At 35.6% G+C, this 26,928-nt stretch overlaps 1 protein-coding gene across 3 annotated transcripts; it reads left to right on the top strand.

Annotated features, from left to right (window-relative positions):
- Positions 1-3,544: 3,544 nt before the first annotated feature.
- LOC105033130 (single myb histone 5) lies at positions 3,545-22,601 on the top strand. 3 transcript variants are annotated; one of them, XM_010907805.4, is made up of 8 exons: positions 3,545-3,819; positions 4,882-5,040; positions 5,225-5,445; positions 12,136-12,220; positions 20,280-20,363; positions 20,906-21,253; positions 21,513-21,659; positions 22,299-22,601. In XM_010907805.4, the coding sequence occupies exons 2-8, from the start codon at positions 4,891-4,893 to the stop codon at positions 22,305-22,307; spliced, it is 1,044 nt and encodes a 347-aa protein (XP_010906107.2). In that variant the 5' UTR covers positions 3,545-3,819; positions 4,882-4,890; the 3' UTR covers positions 22,308-22,601. The 3 variants fall into 3 exon arrangements, with proteins under 3 accessions (XP_010906107.2, XP_029117063.1, XP_010906108.1); XM_029261230.2 differs by having other exon boundaries at positions 4,843-5,040; XM_010907806.4 differs by lacking the exon at positions 21,513-21,659 and having other exon boundaries at positions 3,546-3,819; positions 4,843-5,040.
- Positions 22,602-26,928: the final 4,327 nt, after the last annotated feature.

Raw genomic sequence — 26,928 nt, 5'->3', positions numbered from 1 at the left:
CTCTGGCCATGACTTATCTTGTAGGTCACTCTTCTAAGAGGATGTGCCACCGTTCTAATTTTTTTGTTCGGGTCCTAGATTTCTGTGGTAACAAATAATATACTTGTTAAAGGATTTACAAGTATTATTCAATCGCATAGTTGATTTGAGTTTGAGACTAAATGCATGTCTTGACGATTGCTCCACATGTTGTCTTCTTAGCCACTGACAAGCTCCATCTAAATTCTTCATCTCTTTCATGGTTTTTCAAAATCATTTTTACTAGTTGCTCTAGTACAATTCCACAAGGTAATCTTGAAATTCCTTAATTGATACCTTCTTTTTTGAAATTCATATCATGCGCCTTAGAATTTATAATCTATAATTAGAAATAATGATTAGAATATCTCAATGAGACCCTATGTATGTAGGGATGGCAAAAGATTGGGTATACATTAAGTAGGTTATTACCCATAGTCATCTTATAAATAAGAACCATGTACTTGTATCCGACCTATACCGATCTTGGGCTCAGTCGGGTAGAGCTAAATAGGGGAGGTTGGATAGATTAGATTAGATAAAGCTACAAAAATCAATTCTTTCATATAAATCAAATAAATAAAAAAAAATATAAGTCTTAGCAAACAAAATAAGAGTCTCGGATATAAAACATAGCAAACAAAATTTTCAACAAGTTTAGATATACAACAAATAAAAATATTATTCTTTAGCAAATAAAAAATCAATAAAAGAACAAATTGAAGTAGCACTGATATATGAGAATTAAAGTAAAAATCCATAATCATATCAAGAAGTTCATGGGAACTGAAGTAGGAGTATATGATTGTAATATAAAATGCAAAACAAAATAAAAAATAATAATAAAGGATCAAATTAATACCAAGTTACTAGATAGAGATCTAGATGTAGATGGAGAGTGGTGGATCAGCTAGAAACCAAATAGTTTGGAGAGAAAGTGGATACAATATTGCGGTTAAGATTTAGTTGGAAAGAGAGGGGATGATTGAACAACAAGAGTCACAGGATGAATAAATAAAGTAATTAGGGCAAACGATAGGGAGAGGACTAGTGGAGTTATATATTTTCAAATTAGATCCAGGGCAGATTTTATCATGACCATCTTTTTGAATTACTGCTAGAAACTATCCTATGGAAGATCATTTTAGATGATAGCCATCAAGAGCAATGAGCAATTTACAGTATTGTACAAAATTTTTTTCGCAAGCATCAATACATACACATAGCCTCCGAATATAAGTTTTCTATTTTCATCTAGCTTTTGCACATCCAGCAACAATGCTATCAAGATTTGTTCTTCTGATCACCTTATGATTATTGAATTTTATTCCAGAATAAAGCTTGATACATTTTCAAAGTTAGAGCACTCATTGACTTCAGAAAATCATATCCTTTCATCATTCTTAACCTTATGACCGCTGCTAAGGCTTTTTATATCTTATTACTATCATCCTTAGACTCTAGTTCCTTTCCCTCAGTGCCTGTATCTTCAAGCACATCATCCCTAATATTAACCCTAGATTATTCAACAATCCACTTCCTTAAGTCCTCTTCAATCATATTTCTATTAACATTCTCCTCAAATAGATTCATCATCAAACTCCCTTAATTTACTAAGGACAATTGAGGAGTCGTTGTCACTTGGATTACTATCATGCCACTTCCTCCATCTTCCTCATCTTCATGTTCAATAGGTGCCTTCTCTATCTTCTACTAATATCTTCATAGTTTTCTTCCACTTTCTTTACCTTCTTTGTAGGTTTCTTCTATTATCTTTATCTAGCGACTCTCAAATCATCTATGTTCGCAATCGTAGTTGTTATTTCCTCGGATCCACTTTTCCTTATCTTGCTTTCTTCAGCACCAGTATCAATAGGAATATGAGCCTGCACTTCACCATCTTGGTTTGCTTATTGTTATGATGCATAAATTAATTTTGACGGATCACTTCATTTCTTTTTTCTCATCCCTATTTCCTCAAATATACACTGCGCATATACATGGTCACCAAGTATATAGTTGGCTTTTGAGTTTTTAAATACGAGCAACTTTTATCCACACACAAATTCAATAAGGGATAAAAATCATATAGGGCAGGCACTATAAAAGATTATATAGGGTGGGCTTCATAATATGCCATGTGTCTCTTAATACTAATCTTAAAGTATGAATCTAAAAGTCAAAATTTTTTCTACGATGGAGTTATTAGTCCCATGATTAAAATATTATCTTTTTTTCTCATTTTCAGTATATAACGATACTACTATATAATCATATGATATACACTAAATATATAATCAGATGATATATACTGTAAGCTTTTTTGATACACACTTAGCAATGATCTAATACACACATACAGCTAAATTGATAAATAGTTTACTAAACTTAGTATTCACCAATATACAGTATATGACTAGTTGATATACATCTAGTAAAAATATTCATCCAACATCCTAATACACACCTCTAGATAAAGTAATACATAGCTTTCAAAATATAACATTTATCAGTATAAAGTATATGAGTAAATGATATATACTAAATAGCTTATTGATACATATTGTAAGTTTTTTTGATATTCATCTAGCAATAATCCAATACACACCTTAAGGCTCTTTCTTCTCTTTCAAATTCTTCTTCTTTTCTAAGATCTTTACATCTAAAAATTTACAGAAACTATATATCATTTCATTTAGAAGTGTGTATTGGGATGTTGGATGAGCTAAGTACATATCAACTGGTCATATACTGTGTATTAGTAAATACTAAATTCGGTAAACTATTTATCAATTTATCTGTAAAATGTATATTAGATCATTACTAGGTGTGCATCAAAAAAGCTTCCAATATGTATCAATAAGCCATCTCGTATGTATCATTTATTAATATGCTGTGTATTGATAAATGCTATATTTTAACAACTGTATCGTTTTATCTAGAGATGTGTATTAGGACGTTGGATGAATATTTTGCTAGATGTGTATCAATTAGTTGTATACTCTGTATTGGTGAAACTAAATTCGGTAAATTATGTATTAATTTAGATGTAGGTATATATTAGATTGTTGCTAAATGTGTATCACAAAAGTTTATAGTATATATTATCTTGTTATATATTTAGTATGTATCATATAGTCATATAGTATGTATCGTTATGTACTGAAACGAGAAAAAAAGAGAATGCTTTAATTATGTGATTAATAATTTCGTTAATAAATTTTTTTTTTAATTTTTAAATTTATATTTTAAAATTAATATTAAAAGATACGTAGCATATTGTGAAGTCTATCTTGTACGGTCTGTCCACCCCATATAATTTTTGTTCTCCATTGAGAGCTAACGTCTAAATTCGAGAACCAAACCAACCGTAACCAATTTATCGGTCCTATGTTTTAGGTCAAATCTTACACTATTGATCAGTTTGGATCAGGTTACCCACTGACATCACCATCTCTATTATTTCTCTCACGTGCTAAGTACGTGACACACGTCGCCCGTGCGAACGATATTAGAGCAGCCGCGGTCGTGGCGGGACGGCTGGTGCCGGTCTGGGTCCTGCACTCGGGACAACGATCCCCGCCGGCGGGGATGGAGTTGCCGCGCCATCTCTCTTTCTCCTAATCCTAGTCCCCTTCCTTCGAAACCCAAGCTCGCGAAACCTTCGCTCGCCGCAGCATTCTCAGCCACCATCTCTCCTTCGCCTTGCTCCTCTCCTCCGCAGCGACCACCGTGCCGATCACTGTCCCCAACTCCGGCGACCATTCATTGGCATAAAGACGGTCTCCGACGGTCTATTAGGTAAAAATCTTACCTTTGTTGCCTTTTTCTTTATTTCTGCGGCTTTCTTACTCCTCCGCCGTCGTTTTATCGTCGCCGCGTTTACAAGCTCGACAACGACGCTTTGTTATCGATCTAGGACAGCCATACCGAAATCCGCCTTGACCTACCCTTGTTTTTAAATTATTCACCGACCTTCCTCCTGTTGGCCGAAACCCTAGTCTTCTGTTCGAAATACACTGCCGATTTCTTGACCTCGTGGTTTTTTCCAATGGATTTGAGCAATCTTTCTCTTTATTTCAGGATTGTATTTCTCCCACCATCCCGCCTTGTTTTTCTTAATTAATTCCCTGTTGTGCTTCTGAGTAGGTATTTTGGTTCTACCCGTGTAAAGAGCTATATGCTTTTACTATCTATACCTGTCATCCAGAATTCTTCTTTTGCTTTTTAGTTTTATTTAGTAGTTGAAAACTGAAATCATTGGCAAAAAATATCTTCTATCTTGGCAATTTAGAAGACTCGTTTTTATGATAGAAAACAGGGCTCAAGGACATAATTTAAATCACGATTGAATTTTCTGGTCTGTGTTTTCGGAAGTGTTGGTTATACAATCATTGAAACTGCAAGTGTTTTATATAATTTCTTATGTCTTCTTACTCCACTATCGTAAATTTCTGTGGTGGTTTATGTGTTAATTTTCTGTATCTGTTAAAATTATAATAAGTGGTGTCACTAGAAGCGGGGAAAAGCATATTTCTGTGGTATTTGGAATTCTCTTCTTCCCCTCATGTTATTTATGAGTTATTGCAATATCGGGGAATCAATTTGAAATGACTGAAGTTTGGTTGATTCTGTTTTTCATCCACTTGTTTTTTTGTTAATTTGATTGATGTTGAACTTTGAAATTCTGATTGTTACGAATCTTCGCTCATTTTTATCACTGAAGATGATTTTTTTTTTTTCTGTAGCTTTTTATTTGATCAATTTTGATATCTGATATTTTTTTTTCAACTGTTTGTGGATTGATATGTGAATATACGTCAGTACGTTTACAACATCAGATTCCTCCTGAACATTTTCAAGGATTTTCCTATGGGAGCTCCCAAGCAGAAGTGGACAGCAGAGGAAGAGGCCGCACTCAAAGCTGGAGTTGTTAAGCATGGGGCTGGCAAGTGGCGCACAATATTGAAAGATCCTGAATTTAGTGGCGTCTTATGTTTGAGGTCAAATGTTGATCTCAAGGTAAAGTCCTTTCTTGATTCAATCTCCTGAACAAATTCGGTTATTGATGAAAAAGCAAATAATCAAATTTTGTGAATAAAAAACAAGAAGCATGCTGGCGTTTCAAATATGTGATGTCAAACGCTGACATATCAATCTAAATTATGCTATGCTTATTTTCCTTTTACCTTATTGAATTGGACAGGATAAGTGGCGCAACATTAGTGTGACTGCAAGTGGATGGGGATCTCGGGAGAAGGCCAGGATAGCGTTGAAAAAGAGCAAACAAGTTTCCAACCATGATCATAACCCAATGGCACTCAGTACAATAGTTAAGGATGTCAATGATGAAATTGTTAATGCCAAGCCTCTTGCAGTGTCCAGTGAATCTTTACGAATTGCTGGTCCTAAAGGATCTAATTCAAGGTTAGTGTATTTGATGCCTCATTGCTGCCTAATATATGTGGTTGCATTACTAGTTTCACTTTTTGATGTGTTGGCCTATTTAGTATAATATCAGTTGGGTCTGGATATGCAATTTGAGGTGAATGGATTTGCTCTTTGTATTTTTTCCCAAGATATTATATTTACTCTAGATAAGAGATGCTGTAGGAGATTTCATCTTGTATGCACTATATTCTGCATGGCGTCACAATATGTCAATGGCAAGGAGGGTTAGGGCTGTTGAATGGAGGTAGTTGTTTAGATTAAGTTGGAGAAACAAAGAAATGCATACCTTTTCTAGAATTATATATGTCCATGAAAAATTGGGAAACGTTGTAAGTTGGGCTAGGAAGAAATATAACACTGACTAAATAGATGGATGATGTATGGTTTATTGTTGCAGTTTTTTGTTAAGTTAGAGTTACCCTATGATCTTTGAGCTAAAAATTAAAAGCTGTGAATCTTTTAGAAGATTGCAAGATTTCTGATTATTATATGGTTTTTGTTGTAATGAATAATTTCATTGGTTTAGGAAAAGGGATGAAATAAAAGAGAAAGAGGAGCCTATGAAGAAATGGTGTGAAGTGAAAGGTATATAGGTGGAAAGAAGATGAGAATAGAGGGACAGGAAAAAGGTATTAAATAAGGAAGAAGTGATATATTCTACAAGAAGGGAAAAGAAAAGGTTAGAGGAAGGAGTTATAACTTTAGGAGGAAGAAGGGGTGAAGGATTTGTTGTGATTGATTTTTTGTATTTGTTGAAGTGATTGAAATAGTTCATTGATTTACATTGAGGTTTAAAGAGAGGCAGAAAGAAAAATCAATAAACAAAGAGTATTAAAGAGGGAGTCTAATAGGTCGAAAATTGGAACACTAAGCATTGTAAAAAGATTTAGGGACAAGGAGGTAGGAATGGAAAAAGAAAGATAACAAATAAGACTAGAGAAATGAGGGGCTGTTAAAGAAGAAATGAAATGTGAAGGATTTATTACTGTCTATCATTCTCTAAAGACTGGAAGGAAGGAGAAAAAGGTAAAGAAACATCATGTTGGGAATTTTTAACCTGAAGTCATTGTTTTGCTAAAAAAAATAAACTCTGTCAATTGGATTATCTCTCTTCATGTAGAACTATAAAGAGTGGAGCAGCCCTAAATTCTTCAGAGTTTATTGAATTAGCTGTTGAGTATTGTGGTATTAGTATGGTATATCTCAAGAATACAGGTCTGCTTTTATCTTTATTCAAGGTTTTGTGGTAGCTTTCTTCATGTCGATTGTTTTGTTTGGGGGGAATTTAACCCGGACCATAAAGCTTAAATCAGGTGGAAAGCTACTTATAAAACAATTTTAGACATTACTTGATCACATTTCAATCCATAAACTGAAAAGACATAGTGCAATTGGGCATGTTGGTTGTTCCCAAGCACCCTGCTAGTTGACTGGATTGTGAAAATAACATAGTGGTATGTAGAATGAAGAAGGCAATGATTGTAGCGATACATTATTATGAGGCTGATTTATGGAGATGTCTCTCATTGTTATTTCCATGTTCATGGGTGTTAGGCCATATATTTGAATTCATTATGTGACCATGTATATTTATCTTGTTAGTTGCCATTGTCAAGAGACTGTGGCTTGCGCATGCCAAGTTAGCAGGTCATTGGAGATTTGTAACTATGGAATTGGAAAATTAATCTTGAAAATTCATGCCTACTAACATTTAGCACATGCATTATACGTGTTGGTTAAAGAATAATAAGGATTTGATGATGGCTATGATGGATAAGTTTTTCAATGATGCTACTACCACAGCATACTTAGAAATTATCTTCACTAATATTTATCAAAAATGTTGGTTTGTTTTGATCATGTCATTATTAGGTGCTATCCTAACATGGATTACATACATGCTATACTAATTTCAAGATGGGGAGGGGAATCAGTTGATTTGTTGCGATCATGTCATTATTATTTGATTTTTTTTGTTCCAAGCCACATGAATTGATAAATGCATTCTTACATTTGGCTGTTGCATGTTTTTTATTTTGTCTTTTCTACAAGATTTGCATTATTGATTTTGGTACCTGTACTGGTATGCAACTGGTGTGGTTTTTGTATGGTTCAGTTTTTACTAATGCTTGGTATGGGTGGCTTAATGAGTATCAGTTCCCTACTGATACAAGTCGGCCAGTACAGATCGTTACAGTTCAACTCTGCAAGACATGCTTCTTTGCACAATTTTTTAGGAGAGAACTAAAGGGTTCATTTATTGGAATAGAGTGTGCTTTTACGTAGATAGTCTTGTGGTTCTTTTATATAGATAGTCTTATAATCACATGTACTTGATGTCTTTTAAACTTTGATAAATTTAGAAAAAACTATGATGTCTTGTTGAGAAAGTGGTGAAACATTTGCTAGTAGAGTGTGCCTTCAATAGAATGGAAAGTGTGCTTTTTCAGTAGGGACACTTGTGTTTTAGATCTTTAGAAGTTATGAACATTGGAAGTAATTAAGAGAGGGGAGAGAATATATCACTAACCATGCAAACTAGGTAGAGACATGAACTCATGTATGGGCAATAAAGGCTTTTGCATTACAATATTTAAAAATAGTTTGTTTTAATTGTTTAATTATGAGAAAGATTAAGATGATTGCCATCTGCAGGAGATGCTTAAAGGTGATGGTATGCTTTTAGGGTGAGTGATCTCCTTGCATCCTTATCTAGATGACACGATTATATATTATATAGGTTTAATAAAGAAAAGGCCAATGGTCTGATAGAATTTGTAGTACTTTTATTTCTAGAAACATTAGGATAGATGAGGCAGAGGAGTCGTTCACTCATTGATCCAAAAACATTGAAATTGAGTTAGCTTTGAAAATGCCATAGAAGGGTAAGAGAAAGATGAAACATCAACTGAGTTTTGGCAAATCACGAGAGAAATTAAGTTAATCTGGATAACTAGTTTACTTAATTAGACCTTGAACATGTTCAAATGATTCAATAAGTATTATGCTGCGCATATAGCAATAAAGATGACGCACAACATTGCATCATTTACTGTGGATTTTATTATATGACCCACCCTTTATGGTTATAAGAGAGGGTGATGAAATGAAGGTTAAGAAAAGTGATAGTTATTCTGAATAATTGATATAAGGAATATAAGCTATCTTGTTTACTTCGGAAATTAATCTTAATATTTACAGAACATAGAAGAATCTATAAATGGCTTTTCTTGTGCCATAGAAAGCACATGATAAGGTACCTTAAGAGAGAATTTTGGTGGACATAAAAAGTGAAAAGTACACTATAATTGTTGGGTCATCTACGTCAGCTAAGTGATGAGGTTATTTATGGATGATTAGTTATAAGTAAATTTTAGTAGATGAAATACAACTTGGATTAATACTAGATCTACACCTCTTCACGCTAGTCATAAATGAATTTATGATAAAAATTGAGGGGCTGTTTGGATGTACATTTTTAATACAACCTGTATGTACAAAACATACTAGAAAGAGAGTTTTACTTAAAAAAATTTTTGTGGTTGGAATAATATAACTCATATTTTGTTTACTTGGTAACTAGTAACTTGCAAAAATTTGAGTTTTGTGATGAAATGGGAGACCTTCATTTCAGAAAATGAGATTTCATAAAATGGATTTTTTTTTTTACCCTCGATCATGTATGACCTCTTTTCTTATTCACACAATATCCTTCCCTGCCCTCTCAAGCCCTTCCTTCTCCTCCCAAATTCCTTCCTTCCTGGCACCCACTTCTTCATATGTCCAACCAGAGAATTTGCCTATCCTTCTTTTGGTCGAAACACCACTCCAGCCTTTTTGTGAAGATTAAGCTGTTTGATCTCTATAAACTGGGTAATTGGGGGAAAGGATTTGACATCTATGAAGTATGTACTTAGGGCTCATGTTTGAAGTGTGCGAAGTATGTATTAGCAGTTCTGGTTTTAATCCTTGTGAAATTTGATCTCTGTGAAATATTTTTTGTGATTGGGTTCATGAAATGTGCTTGTTTTGATTGTTTTTCCATCTTACTATTTTCTGTTACTTGTTTTCTTTTTTGCATTACTTCCACGAATGGAAGCTTGGGTGTGGTTCACACTTCCCTTCTTTCTCGCATTACTTCTCTCTTACTATTTTGATTGTCTTTCCCGCATACTATTTTATTGTCTCCAGATTTTTATTCTTTGAGAAGTTAGTTTCCAGAATTTTACTTTGTCTGTCACTGAAGTTAACCAATCATCTATCTACTCTATCTTTGACTTAAAAATCTTAATCTTTCTTTAGTTAATAAGTAAGTTGGTTTCTCACTTCTGTATATTGATCAACTTGGTCATTTTGAAGTCATCATTTGCAATATTATAATGTAGCGGGAGGGAGGTTTATGCTAACCATCGTGGCTACACCCCATGGTAAATTTGAATAACCAAACAACAACTTAACAAAGACCTACTGTTAAACTTTGTTTTAATGAAATACAGCCAAACAGCTAAATTTGCAAAACAGGATTTGCACAAATCAATTCCAAATATGCTTGTATAAAATCCACCAATAAAACCTGTTTTGTGAAAAAGTGATATATAAAGCTTGACATCCAAACAGCCCCTTAAGCAATGTGCAAATATGTATGTTATTTGTGATATAGTATATATTGATGAAATGAGGATAAGTTTAAATACCCAGTTGGATCTGCAGAGAAAATACTAAAAGGCAAGGTCATCAAAACCAATAGAACAAAACGGAGCATATGGAATGTGACTTTAAATGGAATTGAAAATCAGTCTTCCATTAAATTGGGTACTTAAGAATGATTAAATTGGGGGGCATGGTTGTGTTTTGTAGTTCATGTACTTATTTTGATTTCTTTGTGAGTCTGACATGTTGATGGAGCAAGGCCGGTCAGCTTGACAAATCTTGTTCCTCTTGTTCTAAGGCTTGTGGGATAAGCATACTGTTTTGATGACATTCAATTCTCAGCTTCAAGAAGGAAAAGTGGTCTGTTAAAATTTTAATAAACTTTTAAGGAATTTATATAGTTAACTTCTAGCAAGGCATGTAAATCCGTCATCTAATCTACTCTTCTTGATTCTTAAGCAAACAAAGCAGAAAATAAAATCGGTCAAGGAAGTTATGCCCTTTGACAGGGTGGACTTTTGCACCTAATCTATACTTCCAAAATGCAAACAATGTTACATATGTTGAATTTTAACACCCGAGTAATCTGGACATGCCTGATGCTATCTAACTAATCCATATTAGTTGAAGTGATTCTTTTAAATCAAAAAGATGTCATGTCATGATTATCTTTCTTATGTTGGATCTATTATAAAAAATGTTGAGGGGTGGATGAAGATATATCTAACACAATAAGAGCATGTTGGATGAAGTCATATGGTCCTTTTAGGGGCTTCACTGAAAGATGCATGGCTCTATGACACAAGAAAAAATTTATAGATGAAATAAGTCATGCAATGTTCTGAAGTTTAGAATATTCGAGGGTAAAGCAGGCCAAACTTAATATATGCTGCTCTGAGTATGTTAGTATTCTATTTCTTAAGCCTTCTCTCTGGTGCAGCCACTGAACCATGCTGCTGTAATTGCCTTCAATCCTGAGTCCGTCTCTATATTGTTGCGGCAACATCAATCTCAAAATAAAAATTCGATGGCCTCTCCATTGTTTCTGCATTGCATTATTGTTAATTCTGGTAGTAAGCCTAGAGTAAGTACATGGATTTTGGTCCTTAGCCAGAAGCTTGACCTCTGTCCGAAGATTAGTTGTCAAAATATTATCTTTTGTTCACATGAACTTACGTGTGTTTAGTTGGATGCATCCGATAGGTATTAAGGGAGAACGCTTGTAAAGATGTCTTTATATGATAAAGCTTTCTTGTTCTGATTAGTTTACATCGTTCATCCTTTGAGATCATGATGATCAATATTTAGAAAAGAACACTGATAAATCTCGATGGAAGTTCTTGTTAAATCCATGCATTTTGCATTAATTCTTAAATATGTCAGTAACTTAGTTGTATTGATGGCATGCTGTGCTATTAGCTTGGACACTACGATCGAGAAAGGCTGCAATTTTTTTAAAATGTGATGATTATGGATACTTTTTCATTTTGGTTGGCAGTGCCACTGCTTGTTTTTGGTCTGTTTTCGGTCAGAAATCATAAAAAATCTGTTTCTACATATATGAGGATTAAGATGTCGGTTGTTCTGGTGGCTTTTCTTGCTTGCATGCCAGTTTCATGACTTATCCAAATTTGAATGGAAAATTTTTATTGCAAGCCAGTTTAGATCCCCTTTTTTGTTATATCTTATGAGCAAAGAAGATCCGCAAGGGCTGCAAATAGCTGTGTCATTATATTTGTTATTTAGATCAACAGCAACAGCAATGGCAAAACAACAGAAATTTATTATTCCTCAGAATGTTGACCTTATTCCATGCTTCCATGCTTGTTTTATCTGAACTTTTTTCTTCTCACTATAGCAAATTTAATGTTATTTCTCCTCTTCCTAGACAGTTAATCTTATGTTGAAATCTTCATGTAAGATGTGCCTTGCATTTTGCAATTATTGCTTCTACCTGTCCTTGCTACCTACTTGGTTCTATTCTTATTTTATTTCATTTTGTTTTGATGTACATAGGCTAGAAAATCTTATATTGGAAGCTATAACAACATTGGAGGAGCCGACTGGGTCTAACAAGACATCCATTGCCATGTATATAGAGGTGAATTCCTACCATGGTTAAACATCTTTCAGTTGTTTTGCTTTCAAGAACATGTACAATCAAAACTTCAGCCTGTCTTTTCTTGTTGCAGTTCCTTGTATGATTGATAAGTAATATTATCTAATCCTGATAATTTTTTATTTGCTAATTTTATTAATACTAGGAGCTTATTCAACTTTTGAAACCTTTTATTTTATTTTATTCTTTTGTGAATGCAACTGGTTGAAATTGTCAAGTTTGTCTAACCATTCTTGCTGCATCTGAATCTAAGACAAGATGCTTTCATGTGTTAGTAGTAAAATCTGCACATTTGCATGTAGAACCGAAAAATGACTTTATTTGAAGCAAGGAAAGTTAAATCTTTAAAACAAAATTATTTTAATCACTTGATATATCAGTTAATTAAGAACGGATATTATGTGTATACATTTGTAAACATGTCTACATAGGGGTAAAGACAAATTGAGCTTGAACAAGCTAGGCCTATCTCATGGTTGGCTTATTCTGCAGTCAGTGAAACTCATGCCAGCTCATTTAATTCTAAGTCAAATTTCAACTCCTTACAAAGAGCTCATTTAAGTGATCTGGTTAGAGCATGATGTCCTGCATGGTTTTCATTATAGATATCTGAGCTAGTTTCCACTGTTTATATCTTGATATCAGAGTTAAAATACATTTTTCACACATAATTTAATTAGTAAATATAAAACAATTTTTATGTGTAAATTAATTGTTAATTCTATTTCAAATTTGTTTGAGAGAGAGAGCGAGACAATCCTGGCTCTATCTTAGCTCATTTGTTAATTGAGCAAGCTGAACCAAAGCTGAATTTCAAGCCACACGCAAACTGTTTGTAAGCAGCTTACTCATTTGATAGCCCTTGTGCACACACAAAACATATGTATATAGTCTATCATGCCAGACTTTCCACTCTAGTGCCATACATGTGTAAATGTTTTTTGAGAGTAGTGTTTATAATATCATATTTAGACCTGTCTAAAAATTTGACCTTTTCAGGAGAAAAACTGGTCAATTGGAAGGCAAATTAACCACACTTTGTAGAAGAAATATAAACACATGAAAACAGCGAATAACTCTGAAAATATTCTATAATTATATTGGTTTTTGTTAGGTTTTTTCAATCTTAATATCAATTTCAGAATCTTGATTAGCTGAAGGCAAGTTAGTTTGAAACTTAATGCAAAAGGTATCTGAACTGAGACAATCTTAGACATGACTGGTACTGGGAATTCCTTTTTTATTAAATAATATCGATGAAAATGCGAACATAGATCTAACTTTGACTGAGAACCAATAAAGTCCAGATTGTGGATGTTATGAGGGTCCAACTGGAAACAGAGAATTCTAATAAACATGATGAAACATAAAAAAGGGGTTTGGGAGGAGCATTTGCTCTCATAATCTTTATATAGATCGACTGGATTCTCTTCCATCTAACTGCATGCTTAAGCCTGAACCATCAGTTTTAAAGTCCCAATTCTCTGCACGGACATGCCCATTTACAGCTCCAATTACAAACAAAATGGTCTGCAACCCTTTTTTCCCTTTAGCTTCATTTCCCACTACTTCCTCTTAGTTGCCTCCTTATCCTCCACCACATACAAAAAAAAATATAGTCCTGTTAATGGAGGTGAGACTCAATCTTGAAATACAAAATAAGAAGGAAACTATTAGCAAATTTTCAAGCACTAGTGACTGAGGATAATAAGTATTAAAGATTTTAAAATTAAAAACTTTGATTGACATCTAGTATAGAAACTACAGAAACAATTGATTGTTTTGAGTTTTTGGCATTCAAGGACTCAACATCCATAAATATAAACAAAAAGGGAGAAGTATATAACATGGACTTCTTCCCCATGGAGAGTTAAAAAGAAAAATAAAAAACGGGACCCTGAATTCTACCCCTAGGGCTCTTTAAGATGGCCAACATCCTCATCTTCTCCATTATGTAATCCTGTTGTCTTCAACTTCTGATTATCATCAGGACTAGAAGCATATAACATGAATGTCTTTTAGAATTACCTTCTTATTAGTTGTCAAGAAAATTCATAAGTCTAATGGCAATGGAAGATGAGTTTACATTTCTAGCATGTTTATGGGTGCATGCAAAATCCTAGAAGTAAAGCTAGGAAGCATAATTTTGTTTTCATGTGGAGGGGCCATGTCTAGTATGGCCTTTCGGTTCTTTGCGGAAGCGATACTGGGACCCATAGCAGTTGGCTACCAATATGCTATGATATGGGTCCATACAGTGCTATGCTGGAGCATATCAAAACAGAGAGAGGGAAATATGGGGGAGGGAGGAGAGAAAGAGAGAAGGAGGGAGGGGAAGAGAGGCCAAGGCCTTCAGACTCACCAGAGAGAGAGAGAGAGAGAGATCAAATCTGGATTTGCCAGTGGAAACAGAGAGAGAGAGAGAGACTCATTCACTTGTATAGGAGGTCGTCATCATCATCGACTCAATGGGAAGAGGGGACTGAGTAATGGAAGGGAGCTTCAAATAGGGGATTAGCCAATTAGGGCTTTGAACAGGAGCTTCTACAGGCTGCCTCTTATATACTGAACCATCTGCTAAACCATGCCGGTAATTGACTGGTCTAGTTTGATATGCCTCAAACCAGCTGGTTCAGCATGATTCGGCTTACCTTGCTTGCTGCAGTATCTTTTTATTCTTGCTTGTAGCTGAATCTTTAATGGTAAGATGGCCTTCCCCTTGTCTTTTGCTTTCTTCATGATATGTAGGATTAGTGGAAACTGCATGAAACCTGCCCAGATGTTCCTCATCTCTGACTGCTTGTATGTCTTGGGCTTCTTTGTGCTGGCCCTTGGATAGGATAATACTGAGAGCCTCTAGGACATAAGTAGTTCATAATCGTAATTATAATCATCAAGACATTTCCCAACTATGTAGGTTGGTTTTATGGATCCTCTTTTGCCAAGTATAAGACATGGAGTTCAAAAGGGGAAAAGGGAACTTCATAGAGGAGAAAAATCTGCATTCAGAACTTAACAATTCAAAAGCTAAACTCATCAAACTCAGCTTTTTTTTAGGTTTCTCAGAGGCTAATGCCTTAAAGCCCAGTGAGCATTTAGCTTACACAGAAATGAGTTTTAGCCCTCGAAGAAGAGGGCCTTACACCATATGTCATCGACCGTCTATGGTACCTAAATTTAATCGAAAGGTTTCTTTTTTAGAAGCTTGAATTTTTGATGGAAGCCTTCATGACAACTGACTTTGAATAATGCTTTACTTGGAATGTGCACATAATGATTTATGACCCTCTAAAGTTTTGTGCTAATTAGTTCTTACATCAAGGGTCTAAAACTTGGCCTCCCTTTTGGTTTTAGTCCTGAGGATAGATTTTTGTTTTTGGTACCTTTGACAGTTTCAATAGTTTCTCCCTGACTGTTGGAGTTTTGTTCAAAAAGATTGAGATAAAGTAGAAAAAAATTAAAAAAAAAAAACGATGTTACATCAAAACTTGACTGTTGGAGTTTTCTCCCTGACTGTTGTAGTTGGGGATTTTTAGGTAGTTTCAGATCAAAACTAAACTATGCTAAAGCATAATATATTAAATATGTCAAATTTTTCTCTAATTTCTAGCTTATGTTTTATCTATTTTTTTTAATTTTTCTCATTTGTCCTAAATTTTATATTTAATTGAACCTTTTCTCTAAGCATATTTCATTATATTTTGTTTTAATAACTCATATACAAGGAAATACTAGAGTATCGAATTTTAATTTCATCTAAATAATCCATCTAAGCAAGAAAATATCTATGTGTTATAATGTATCATTTTATTCAAAAAAGAAAAAAAAAACTATAAGCAAGAAAAGAAGAATGATAGGGTCACATAGTGTTCTGTAGCTAATAAAGATGCATTATGATCATATGTTGCCTACTACAATAAATATTAGCAAGTATAGCCAAGGGTAACATAGATTGGATCATTGGACTCTTTGATTAATCATTAATCTGATATTAAATATTATTGATAATTCTAGAAAATATTAGAAACTTTAAACATTATACTTATCAAGTGATAAAAAGATTGGAAAATGGCAATTTTGGTTACTTTAGGCAAAAAATGCCAAAATCAGTTGAAGCTTTGCCCAAACTGACGTAATTTTGGCTTAAATGGTAGTTTCAGTGAATCCAATTATAACTTATATCCCATGAAACATAATCAAACAATCATCAAATTCTAAAAATAGCATAAATATAGAAATTCTTGTCAGGCTCCATATTTTAAAGAGAAACAGAAAATATGCTATTGAAAATGACCTGATAGCAAAATGATGACCTGGGACCCATGTGCAGGGGATACATGTTAGACTAAAGCATGTAATGATGCTTTTTGACAAGAGATTCTCTTAGACTGCAGATTTGTTCATGACTTCGCAATTATGTGTTTCAGCAGCATAAAAAATCTAACTGAAATTTACTAGCACAGTTCATTATTTTTCTTGGTCCACAGTCTGCAATTTGAAAAAACTGTATGAGAATATTCATTATAGAATGTAATTTGGTGGCACCATATATCCCATGACAATGCTATAGCTACTTAATCCCCTATAACTACTGATTAAGGCATGGACCCTTTTTTCATGACATTGTCAATGGGTAATAATCTTATGCAGACTTACAACCCACACAAGCTGATATGCATGGTTGGTCCAAAAAGAGGATAAGATGCTATTCTAGTATTGGTGAACAGGTTCATGATCAGAAAAGTATACGTGGAATAATAACATCAATCTAATGATATGAGATAAGTTAAAAAAGGGACTAACACACTTTCCTTTATGACAAACCTGTGACAGAATTTACTCCGATTTCACTAATAAAATGGACTTGATAGGAGTGAAAGAAAAAAAAAAAAAGAAGAGGATATCGAAGAGCTCCCAAGCTCCCAACAGGCAGAAACCAGAAAGATCCACCCAAAGGAATCCAATAACAGCTCACAACACTCAAAGTGGTAAAAAAGCCCCTCATGTTAAACTTGAACTGATAATGATTGAACCATTAATTCAGAACTTTTAAGCAGTGATATTTGTTTGCAACAGAGTCATTTGGTGTCCTGGCCATTTGGTTGATAAGGATGAATGAAGGTCAAGATTATGCTGTTACTGTATAACCATTTGACTGAACTGGACAGTATCTTTACAGGTTTTGTTTATTTGCAAAACAAAATCCAGCCCTATTCTTTTCACAAAAGAAAAAAGAGACACTGGAGATGCACTCAGAAGAAAATGTTCAAGAGCTATCACCAGAGGGACATGCTACCCTAATGCAGCTAATATTTGATCTATTTCTTTCATTCAGACTTTAAGTACCTAAAGGACTAAGAAACAACAATATGAAAAATAAAGCTGTCAAGATGGGCCGGTCCGCCCCGACCCACCTCTAAATGTGTCGGGGCGGGCTGGCCCGTTTAACTGACGGGTTGGAAAAACTCCAATCCGATCCGCCATGGGCCGCGGGTTAAACGGGCCAACCCATCAAAATTCAAAAAAAAAAAAAAATCTATAAACAGTAATATAAACTGAATTTCATATTCAATTTGAGCTCAAATCAACTTATCATAAGTCTTATATCTCAATTCTTAGAGCCATAAAATGAAATTGTCAAACTTAAACTAACTACTTAATACAACCCAAACTTATAAGATTTTAAGTTTCAATTTTCAAACTAATTTAGAGGGAAATCAAAGTCCCAAAAAATTATCCTCCATATCATTATTGTGGTCCTCATCATTCAATTCTTTATCTTCTTCCTCTTCTTCATCAATTATCTCTTCAATAATATTAGAACCTCTTTTGAAATATATATATATATATATATAAAGAGACGGATCAACCCGTCCCGACCCGCTGACCCACTTCTAAATGGGTTGCTAAAATATCAACCCAACCCGCCCTATTTACATGGCGGGGTGGGCCAATCCGATGGGCCCAACCCAAATTGACAGCTTTAATGAAAAAGTCTTACACTGTTGTTTATAGGAAATAGTTCTCATTAAGTGTAAAAAAGAAAGATGATAGTAAACTTAAAAGAAGAGATGCAATAAGTTTGGCCACCTATTTTTGTATTCTTCAGCAACTAATAACTTCTATGATTCATTTGGTCGAAAAAGTTCTGGCATGGAATGCAAAGTTGGACAACTCCATAAAGGATCCTTGGAAGCACTCTAGGACTACATGGGTCTTGCAATAGGTAAAAAAGATTGGAAGGCAAGGGGTGGGGGGTTGGGGGAGGGATGAGAAGGTGGAGAATATGTAAAGAAGCATTTGGTTCTTTCCTCTTATAGAAAACATATGGGATATGGAGATTTTAGATGTTCTCACTTTAGGATGTTGGCATGTGGAATAATTGTGGCTTTAGAGAGATAGCCCTGTGTGTACCTGGAATTGTGCTTGTCAAGAAATAGCTGGAGTGGTGGAAGTTGGAAAAATGTTCATTTAAAGGACAAACATGAAAAGCAATTGTTTATGCCTGTTAAGAAATGGTCAGACTAAGAAGGCAACCCAATATGGGTGGATTTTTTAGGAGAGAATGGTTATAGGTTTCTTTATATCATGGTGCCTTTCTCTTAAAATAAATTAATTAAACAGTAAATAGGATGTCATGGAAGCTTTGAGACTAAATGTCGTAAGATATGAAGTGAGAGAATTGCAATTTTCTTATGTTGTGGGTTTTTTGTGTGCGTGCGCAAGAGAGAGAGAGAGAGAGAGAGAGAGAGAGCAGGATCTTTTGGTAACAAGATTAGTGGGATTAAGGAGAACCATATTTCTTTTCCATCCTCTCTCATTATTTCTTTTCTGATTAGTTCAACCCATAATGAGTAAAAATTGACGGCATAGTCATGAACATTCTCTCTCTCTCTCTCTCTCTCTGTATATATATAGTTGAAGATTTTAGAAGGGCCTTCTGGACTTCACAGGGTTCCTATGAGTAATGAGCCACTTATTTTTACCTTCTAGAATACTATAGAAATATTAATTGCACAGGTTCTTTAAGGCATTTATCCATTTGTAATTGTCCTTGTCATCATAAATAAGGCATTTATCTGTCTTTGTATATATATTGTTGAAGATTTTAGGAGGGCCTTCTGGACTTCACAGGGTTCCAATGAGTAACGAGCCCACTTATTTTTACCTTCTAGAATACTATAGAAATATTAATTGCACAGGTTCTTTAAGGCATTTATCTGTTTGTAATTGTCCTTGTCATCATAAATAATTAAATGCAAATTCTGTACTTGAGCATGTTCCAATTCCTTATTTAAAATGTGTTGTTGAACCTGCAACTAGTTTTACTGATTTAATCCTGATAGGTACTTGCATGTTTTCTCCAAAAGCGAATCTGCTTTTATGTGTATTTAGTTTTATATTTTGCTCTTGGCAATTTGTTAGAGCATTTATTACTTAAGGGAATATGGAATCTTTAAGATATTTTCATTTTTTAAATAGTTATGTGCTTTGGGGATATAATCACTTTGTAGACTTGCTGACTTTGTGTTTTATTCAGTGTATTCTCCCATCCTCTCAGTGCTGGGTGGGTTTATTTTTGAGAACCGATTCCTGCAACTTTTTATGATTCCTAGATCTACAGAAGGCCCATAAAATGTGTATTTGCATCCTTTCATTTAACTTAAAATTTCCAGCTTATCTTATTGTAAAAAGTGAATGTGAATTCACTCTTCTTTTGAGAACATCAATTGTACAGCTATTTTTATGGTGGATTTTTTTTTTTCTCTTTTTCTTTTTGGTTATAGTTTCAAAAAGATTGGGATATATGTGTGAGTTAATGATAAAGGACATGTAAGCTTAATGGAGTAAAGGCATTAATTTACTTGTTTTTATTTTCTCACTATAAAAAATGGAGATCTCATCTTCATTTGGAGAAGAATGGTAATCATGCATTAAATGTAAAATTCTGGGCATTTTGACATGAAAATGAAGGTGTTGTTTGCACTTTCTTCTAGTTTCTTATAGATGATTCAGAACTTTGTCTATCTGATTCGTGTAGGATCAATATTGGCCACCTCCAGATTTCAAACGGTTGTTGTCTGCAAAACTGAAGGCTTTGACAGCAAGTGGGACATTGATTAAGGTAACTCACCTTTCCAATATCTTGCAAAATAGACAGTGGATATGATGAAGCATATAGTACAATATGGTGAATCTCATCTGATTATATCTATACATTTTAGACTACGAAAACATAAGTTTTATTATTTCCAGTTTACCAGATAGGTTCCTTTTCTCCAATCAGATAGGTTCCTTTCCTCCAACCGGATAGGTTCCTTATCTCTAACATACATAAAGATGCTAGATGTCTTGGATCTGACTTAGCTGTGGCCCTTATCACATATCAAACTGTTCATTGTGGGCAATAATTGATACAGGTACTCATATAGTAAAAAAGTTTTGGATTTGTAGCTCAATGCAGTTAAACTGTTTCTTGGCAGAATAATTAGCTGTTGAACATTCTTTAAAGCATTTTCATGATCCACTCAGCCAGTAGCATGAAAGACATTCACCGATCACCTGTTAGTCCTGTTCTTTTGAGGAGATTTCTCATCATTTTTCCATAGGACTATGTCACACTTTGCCTGTTTTAAATCTTTGTGAATCTTGTGACTGCCTTTACAGGTGAAGCGCAAGTATAGGATAGCACCTAGTTCATCTTTTTCAGTAGGAAAAAGCTCCAATTTGTCGCTACGTGATGGAAAGCATAGGGAGTGTTCCAGATTAGAAAAGGATGATATCAAACCCCTTACAAAATCTCAAGTTGATGCTGAATTAGCACGGATGAGAAACATGACGGCACAGGAGGCTGCGGCAGCTGCTGCTCAAGCAGTTGCAGAGGCAGAAGCAGCAATGGCGGAAGCTGAAAAAGCAGCAAGGGAGGCAGAGGCTGCAGAAGCTGATGCAGAAGCAGCACAGGCTTTTGCTGAGGCAGCAATGTTGATGCTGAAAAACAGAAATGCAGCTAAGATGGTAGTGCTTTTGTACATGATTTATTGCATACTTAATTTCCCTCCATGTAAATTATTTCTACTCTTTGGTCTGCATTCAGTACTAGGCTGCATTAGTTCATTGAGGATCATTCTGATCCTATTCACAGTTAGGCAGCTCTTTTTCTCATTCAAGTGCATATCTATGCATTCCTTTGTACTTCAGCATGCATTGTAATTTCAGGATTCTTTTCCCTCCTTTCCCTTTTTTTTTCCCATCCCTTTTTTTTTTTTTTTTGAAGTTTTTAAGGGATACTTTGGGGCGGATTCTGCTGCATAAAGATATGTACTGGTCATGCATAGGCACCTCCACCTTAAGCGTACAGGTGAATGTGAAGTGGATAGGCCAACTGTTCCCCCAGGGAAGCAGGACATACACTACTTCAATGGTAATTCCAATAGATTATCAGGGGGAACTTAAGTAGTCTAGAAATAAGATAATATGTTTGAATAAAGAAAGCATCTGGTTCTTGTGGTTTTGAATTTCCTACCCCCACCCCCACCTCCTCATCCTCTCTCTCACTCGTTCAACACAAACACATTTTTTGACCTTTTCCTTTTCATGCTATCTCTTTCCTCCAACTTGATGTGTGCGCATTTGATCTAAATTCATTTTGTTTATCTAAGTTTATCATCTGACGATCATTGTTTTCTTATGGTAGCTAGCTACAGTCTGGTCTTTGGATCACTTATTTTAGATTTAAAATAAATAGCTGGTATCTAAAACTGGGATATGGTTCCTTGGACCTGATTATGTTTTGCTTGATTCCTATCATATATTTCTAATTGTGGAAGTGCCATCTATCCCTGATTCTGTCATTCTTTTGGTAGATTTTGCATGCTGATGTTTTTGTGTGGGTTGTTGTGCATAGTATAGCATGCTTATATTTCCTCAATGTGGATTGTTGTACATAGCATGGATGATGATGCTTCCGTTCTTTCCGTGATAAATTCATTTAAGAAATCTGTTTATTTGATTTAACTTTTTCAAACTCAGCTAATTTTTGTTCCTTTTGCAAATTATGCAGATGATTTGAGTTTGATGGGAGTTATCAATGCTATTCTGCTGTGTTTCTGCATTTTCTTCATACTTGCAAGATATTCTGCCTTTTGTTTTGTTAAATGTGTATATAGTCTTTGTATATAATGTAGGTTTCATACATATAATAACCTGGCAAACCTGTTATGGTTCATGGTCCGTATGTGGAATTTCCATGATCATCATGATCTCCTTGACATTATCATATCATTCCAGCTGTCGCAGAGCAGAAAACCGAGCTGCACCATTGTCGCAGTTGCATGAGTTCTGCTATAAAATCAAGAGTTGTCTTTGTTGATGGTGTTGAATACTGCTGGTTTTTGTTCGTTTCATTTTTAATATTTAGTTTTTCTTATTGTTCTTCCTTTTTCTATCGAAAAAAAGAAAGAGAAAAAAAAGGAGCTTAGTACTCTATTGTCGTCAGAGGTTAAAATTCTCTCTAAAGTTTGTTTTGGTACTATGATTCAGTGTGGAGTTTGTCGGAGGCTGCTGTGCCTACAGCTTGGCGTTTTCTGCGCTTTAGGCGAGGTAGCCATCCTAGCTACTAAGCTTCTATCCAGAACACAAGTAGAAAGAATGACCATTTTGCAGAACCCCTGCAGTCAACAGTCTCACCTCCTAATGCATGCGATGATATGATAGCATGAGCAAGGCTGCAATTGAGCTAGATTGACCTGTGATCCAATCTGATCTAATCCAGCGAAATTCGATTTGAACTGTTTTAAAGGACTCATGGATTTGGATCAGGTTTTAAAATTAAATCTATTCTAGTTTTTGAGTTTGATCTAGTTTTCTTGGATTATGGTCTGATTCGATATGTTTAGTGTTCTAGGTAGATATGGATCTTATGCTCAATGATCTGATCTGACCCGGATCTGAGCAGATAAATCCAAGTCTCGATTCCTGGAGGTGTATGCTTCTCTAAAGGAATTCGGATGTGTGGCAACCACACGAGGATCTATGGTGAATGCATACGGCCATTTTGTCCTCAGGATTTGAGATTTTGTTCTACTAGAGTGTTTAAAAGAATTCACTCAGATATAGTCTTATTAATTTGTCTTACTGAATTGTTGAACAGCAATCAATAGCAAAGAGATGAAAATGAATAAATGATACTTATTCGTAGGAAACATAGACATGTTCTTAACTGCCAAAATAGCTGATTGATACCAAAGAATCGCATATGTGCTCCAGAATTTATTTTCACAACTCATCAGTTTCAACATTCTTGTAATTACATAAATCAGGTTCATATGCAAATAATAATCCTCTCAAATACACCATGTGCAAACCCTCTTGCACATAGATTAGAGGTAAGATATTCTAGGGTCCTATGACAAGAAATTGATGCAAGTATGGAAGCACAGATTCGAGCAAGCAAAAAGTCCACCATGTGCCATGCTCCAAGACTCAGAACAGGTTCCCAGGAATACTGGAAATAGTAGACATGGGCATAAATGCAGCCAACGGACCAGATGGAAGTGCATAATATTTGATGTAGTTGTAAGGCATGGCCCTGATTGTCGACTGAAAATAAACACAGCGAAGAGATCATATTCTCTTTCCGCCCACCATTATCTCCCAATATGAAGCAAACCTTGACTGTATCTTCCAATACAAATGCATAGACTTGTATAATCTCTAGCGTCAAAAACCTCAATGAAGTAGTAGGTCTTTCACCCTCAGTCACTCCCTTATTTTGAGGCAGCAATTCCTCATCATACCGAGAAGGAATAAATTATAGGCCCTTCTCCACCTTAAGCTAGTCTTGGCCTCTCATATTACCCAAACCCGACCTAGGTCGACCCAACCCGAATAATCTAATGGGAAAAATTTTGACAATGTCGACCCAATCTGATCTTTTATTAGATTGGATCTAGGTCTAATATTAGGATCTGATCAAGAAAATAAGTCAAGTCAAGATCACTCGTAATCCGGTCTAATCCGAATCACTTGTGACCTGATCTAACCCTATCTATTTGCATCCCTAAGCATTAGAGCCTTGGGTTTAAAAGAAAAAATTATATATGTAACTTTGAAATCAAAATGAAGTTGAACTTAGCAAATGATCATGTCTGGTGGTATGAAATTGAAGTGCAATATCAACTTTGGAATACTGTATATTTGGTTTTGAAGAAATAAAGGTGCAATCCAGGATCCCTCCCTCTCTTGCAGACTGGTAAACCCTGCATCTCTATTTCTCTCTCCTTGTGCATATATGAGTTTTAATAATATAATTTGATATGGAGCTAGTCTTGGATGACACAGAAGCTAATTGGCCTCAGACTAGGACGACTAGCATGGTTCGGGTGCCCTTAGATAGGCCCAACAATCATGACAGATCGGGATGGCCAGTGCATGCCTCATACGGAGGGTCATCGATATTGCATAGAATAGGCACGAGATCACCAAGATCACAATGCTATCATTGAAATAATGGGATGGATGCTATGCATTAACTCCACATACACGATTATAGCAAGACCAGCCACCACCCTTCCTTAGACGACTGCCAGTCCCTTCTTTATGAAAAGGAAAGAACAAAGAGACCCCCAGATGAGTCTTTCAAGCACTCCTAAGGGCTAATCGTCACTCTTCTCCATCTCTTTATACCTGTATCTCTCTCTATTCCTCTATTCCTAATTTTCAGCTAATTTGACCATTGGAGGGTCCCCCATCGGATACTCTCCACAAGTGGACTTGCTTACAAGTGACAATCGGCATTCACACTCTAGTGTCTCTGCTTCATCGTCTACTATCAAGTCGATCTGGTATCCATCCGGGAGCGTGTGGCAACTGCCTGGTGCTAGAGGAAGGGCCACTCTTTAAACTTAGAAAGGAGAGTCCATAATTATGGAGTCGCATAGAGAGTCTATAATTATGAAGTCGCATAGAAGAGCATCAAATGCTTCACGCAAGAGGGCATCTAATACCTTTTCCCATTCCAACACATCCTTATGTAGCTTGGATTGGGCACAACTACCCCTTGCTGCCATCACTTTGGAGCAATTCAACCTTCTGGTCCAATAGATCTATACCTTGGAGGCCATGGTTTAAGAGACACAGCAACTGATCCCCGCATGCCTACTATCGAAACAACCTGCCAACGATCCGCCTCTAGCTTGGTCACTATGGAGCCAGCAATCTCACTCTTACAATCATGTTCATAGTGAGGCAGGATTTCTATCCTAGAGCACACCTCCCCTTAGCCTTCTGGGTGTCATCTATCCTAAGATGATGACCTTGTGAAGAAATTTAAAGAGATGCAAGAGCAAATCAAGGCCCTAAAGGGGCAAGGCCCGATCGACAAATCTGAGTTTAACATGGACCCACCATTCTGTCAAAAGATAATGAACGAACTGCTCCCACTACTCCAGCTAGTCCCATATGATGGATCTTCTAATCAGATCGATCATTTGGAAAGCTACAAATCTCTTATATTGCTTCACGATGCCTCTGATGCCATCCTATACAAAGTGTTCCCTTCGACCCTCTAAAAAGCCACCAAATTGTAGTACTCTAGCCTTCAGTCCAATACAATCCACTCCTTCGAGCAGCTTAGCCATCTGTTCAACCTACACTTCATCAGAAATCAGAGGTGATGTTGAGGATCAGACTCCCTTGTGAACCTCAAGCAGAGGAGAAATCACTTCAGGACTATGTAAGCTGTTTAAATACAGCAACCCTATAGATGCGAGATCTCGACCAATTGGCCATCATGTCAGTGAAGGGTAGACTTTGCAAGAGCTAATTCTTCTTCTTTTTATTGAAGAAGTACCCCAAAGAGTTTGCTGAAATGTTGGCGAAGTATGTCAATTTTGAGAGGGCCATGAACTCCTGTGATAAGTCCTCGAAAGGTACTGTTAAGAAAAAGAGAGAATGAAATAAGAAGCAGAAGAACTTGCCTCATGGAAGCACACCTTGTGAAGGAAGAGGAGACCCCACCTTTAAGGCATGATCTTTGAGCTCTTCGAGGAGATTTGAAAGGTACACCCATCTTAATATCCTTAGGACTCAAATTCTAATAGAGGTCAAGAAGGAGCTACGGCCTCCAAGATAAATGTGGTCTCCACCTTATATGACAGATACAAAAAAGTACTGCTAATTTTATAGAGATCATGGACATGACACCAAGAGTTGTCTATAATTCAAGGATGAGTTTGAGGTCCTTGTCTGTCAAGGTTGGTTCAGTAGATATGTTGAGCAGTAGCATGGGCAGGAGGAAGTCCAAAATGAACCTAGACCTTCTAAAGAGAACCTGGAGAACCACCCTACTATAGGTGTCATTAACACCATCATGGACGAACGACTGAATGGAACCCTCCAAAATCCCAACTGATCAAAAAGAGCCTCAGCACAAAAGAAATTGAAGGCCGGGGATGAAATCATATTTTCTAATGCTGATCTGACTGGGGTTGGTTGTCACACAACAATGCAGTGGTTGTGTCTCTTACTATAAAAGCATGATATAAACCACATTCTAATAGATAATGGGAGCTTAGCAAATATTTTATTTTATGATGCTTCTCATAGGAATCGGCTCCCCTCTTGTTGGCTTCATTGGAGACTCTATCCCTATAGAAGGGGTGGTCACCTTGTAAGTCACAGATGGACAAGAA

The sequence above is a fragment of the Elaeis guineensis genome, chromosome 4 (assembly GCF_000442705.2).
Source record: "Elaeis guineensis isolate ETL-2024a chromosome 4, EG11, whole genome shotgun sequence".
In the NCBI taxonomy this organism is placed as follows: domain Eukaryota; kingdom Viridiplantae; phylum Streptophyta; class Magnoliopsida; order Arecales; family Arecaceae; genus Elaeis; species Elaeis guineensis.
This window is presented reverse-complemented; position numbering and strand designations above follow the sequence as displayed.

Coding starts and splice junctions, on each gene's coding strand:
- LOC105033130 (XM_010907805.4), top strand. CDS start 4,891: ATGGGAGCTCCCAAGCAGAAGTGGACAGCAGAGGAAGAGGCCGCACTC. Junction 5,446..12,135: donor CCTAAAGGATCTAATTCAAG/GTTAGTGTATTT, acceptor TGATGTACATAG/GCTAGAAAATCTTATATTGG. Junction 20,364..20,905: donor CAAGTGGGACATTGATTAAG/GTAACTCACCTT, acceptor CTGCCTTTACAG/GTGAAGCGCAAGTATAGGAT.